Here is a 1,200-nt window from a genome sequence, read left to right as displayed (position 1 = left end):
TCGGCCCGAGATGTCCGCAAAGCAGTGCGGAGAAAGCGCTCGAAAGGCTCACCTACGGCAGAAGCTCAAACATTGAAGAAGCGGAAGCAATAGGATGCAAGTACCGCACACGTTTTTGCCCTTGTCCTTATCATTCATTATGCAGAAAGTAGAAGACGAGAGTAAGACACCAGGCCAAAGGAATCACGAGATTCGAAATAAATCAAGTTTCGCGCTGTACGAGGCTGCCGATGTAGTACAAACAGTTGGCAAGTTCCTCGCTCAACGCACAGACGGATATTGACCAGCAAGGCAGCCCTGCAGACTATGGCATCTTCCGATCCACCTACTAATCCTGAATGGACGCAGGTAAAGAAGAACAAAAAGGAGAAAAAGAGGTAGGCCGAACAGCTCCATCCACGACCGCCTCCCAAAAAGAAGAAGGAAAAAAAGAAACAGGAGAGGGCTACTCGGACATTAGCGAAGCGACCTGATGGGTTGATACGCTTCAAGGACAAGGAGAAGTACTCGGATATACTATGCCGGCTGAAGAAGGATTTTCCCTCCGAGGACGCTAGCGGTTGTATCGATAAGATCCGCCGTACAGCAACCGCGGATATGCTGATCATCCTTAGCAGAAAGACGACTGACGGAGCATCTAAGCTGCGTACGGCCATCGTCAATCTCCTTGGAGATGAGGCTGAGGTGCTCAGTAAGGGGCCACAAGAAGATCTCGAGATCAAAGATCTTGACGAAACCACATCGAAGGAGGATGTCATCGAAGCCCTAAGAGTAGCCACTGGGGAGGAACACGAGATCCAAGCGGATGAGGTAAAGTCCCTTAGTAAAGCTTATGGAGGTAACCAGACTGCCTCAGTGAGACTCACAGCTACGACAGCGAAGAAGATCCTGAGGAAGCACCGGAAGATTAAAATAGGCTGGGTCAGTTGCCGAGTGAAAAGAATGGAGAGGCCATTAAAGTGCTTCAAGTGCTGGCACTATGGCCATCTCGCCATCAAATGCAAGAGTGGGGTCGATCGGTCCAAGATCTGCATCAAATGCGCTGAGCCGGGCCACAACGTTGCTGCCTGCGAAAAGGAACTCAATTGTGCCTTGTGCACTGTGAAAGGGAACATGGCGAACTGGGATCATATTGCTGGCAGCACCAGGTGCCCAGTTTGTCACGAGGCGCTACAGAAGTTAACCAGCAGACGACGATGA

General features: G+C 50.6%; 1 protein-coding gene across 1 annotated transcript; it reads left to right on the top strand.

Annotated features, from left to right (window-relative positions):
* The first annotated feature begins 306 nt into the window (after window positions 1-306).
* On the top strand, window positions 307-1,200 carry LOC107042533. The gene is made up of 2 exons (XM_015263601.1): window positions 307-348; window positions 493-1,200. The coding sequence occupies exons 1-2, from the start codon at window positions 307-309 to the stop codon at window positions 1,198-1,200; spliced, it is 750 nt and encodes a 249-aa protein (XP_015119087.1).

Source organism: Diachasma alloeum, unplaced genomic scaffold (assembly GCF_001412515.2).
Source record: "Diachasma alloeum isolate Michigan unplaced genomic scaffold, Dall2.0 Dall_scaffold_00490, whole genome shotgun sequence".
In the NCBI taxonomy this organism is placed as follows: Eukaryota; Metazoa; Arthropoda; class Insecta; order Hymenoptera; family Braconidae; genus Diachasma; species Diachasma alloeum.
This window is presented reverse-complemented; position numbering and strand designations above follow the sequence as displayed.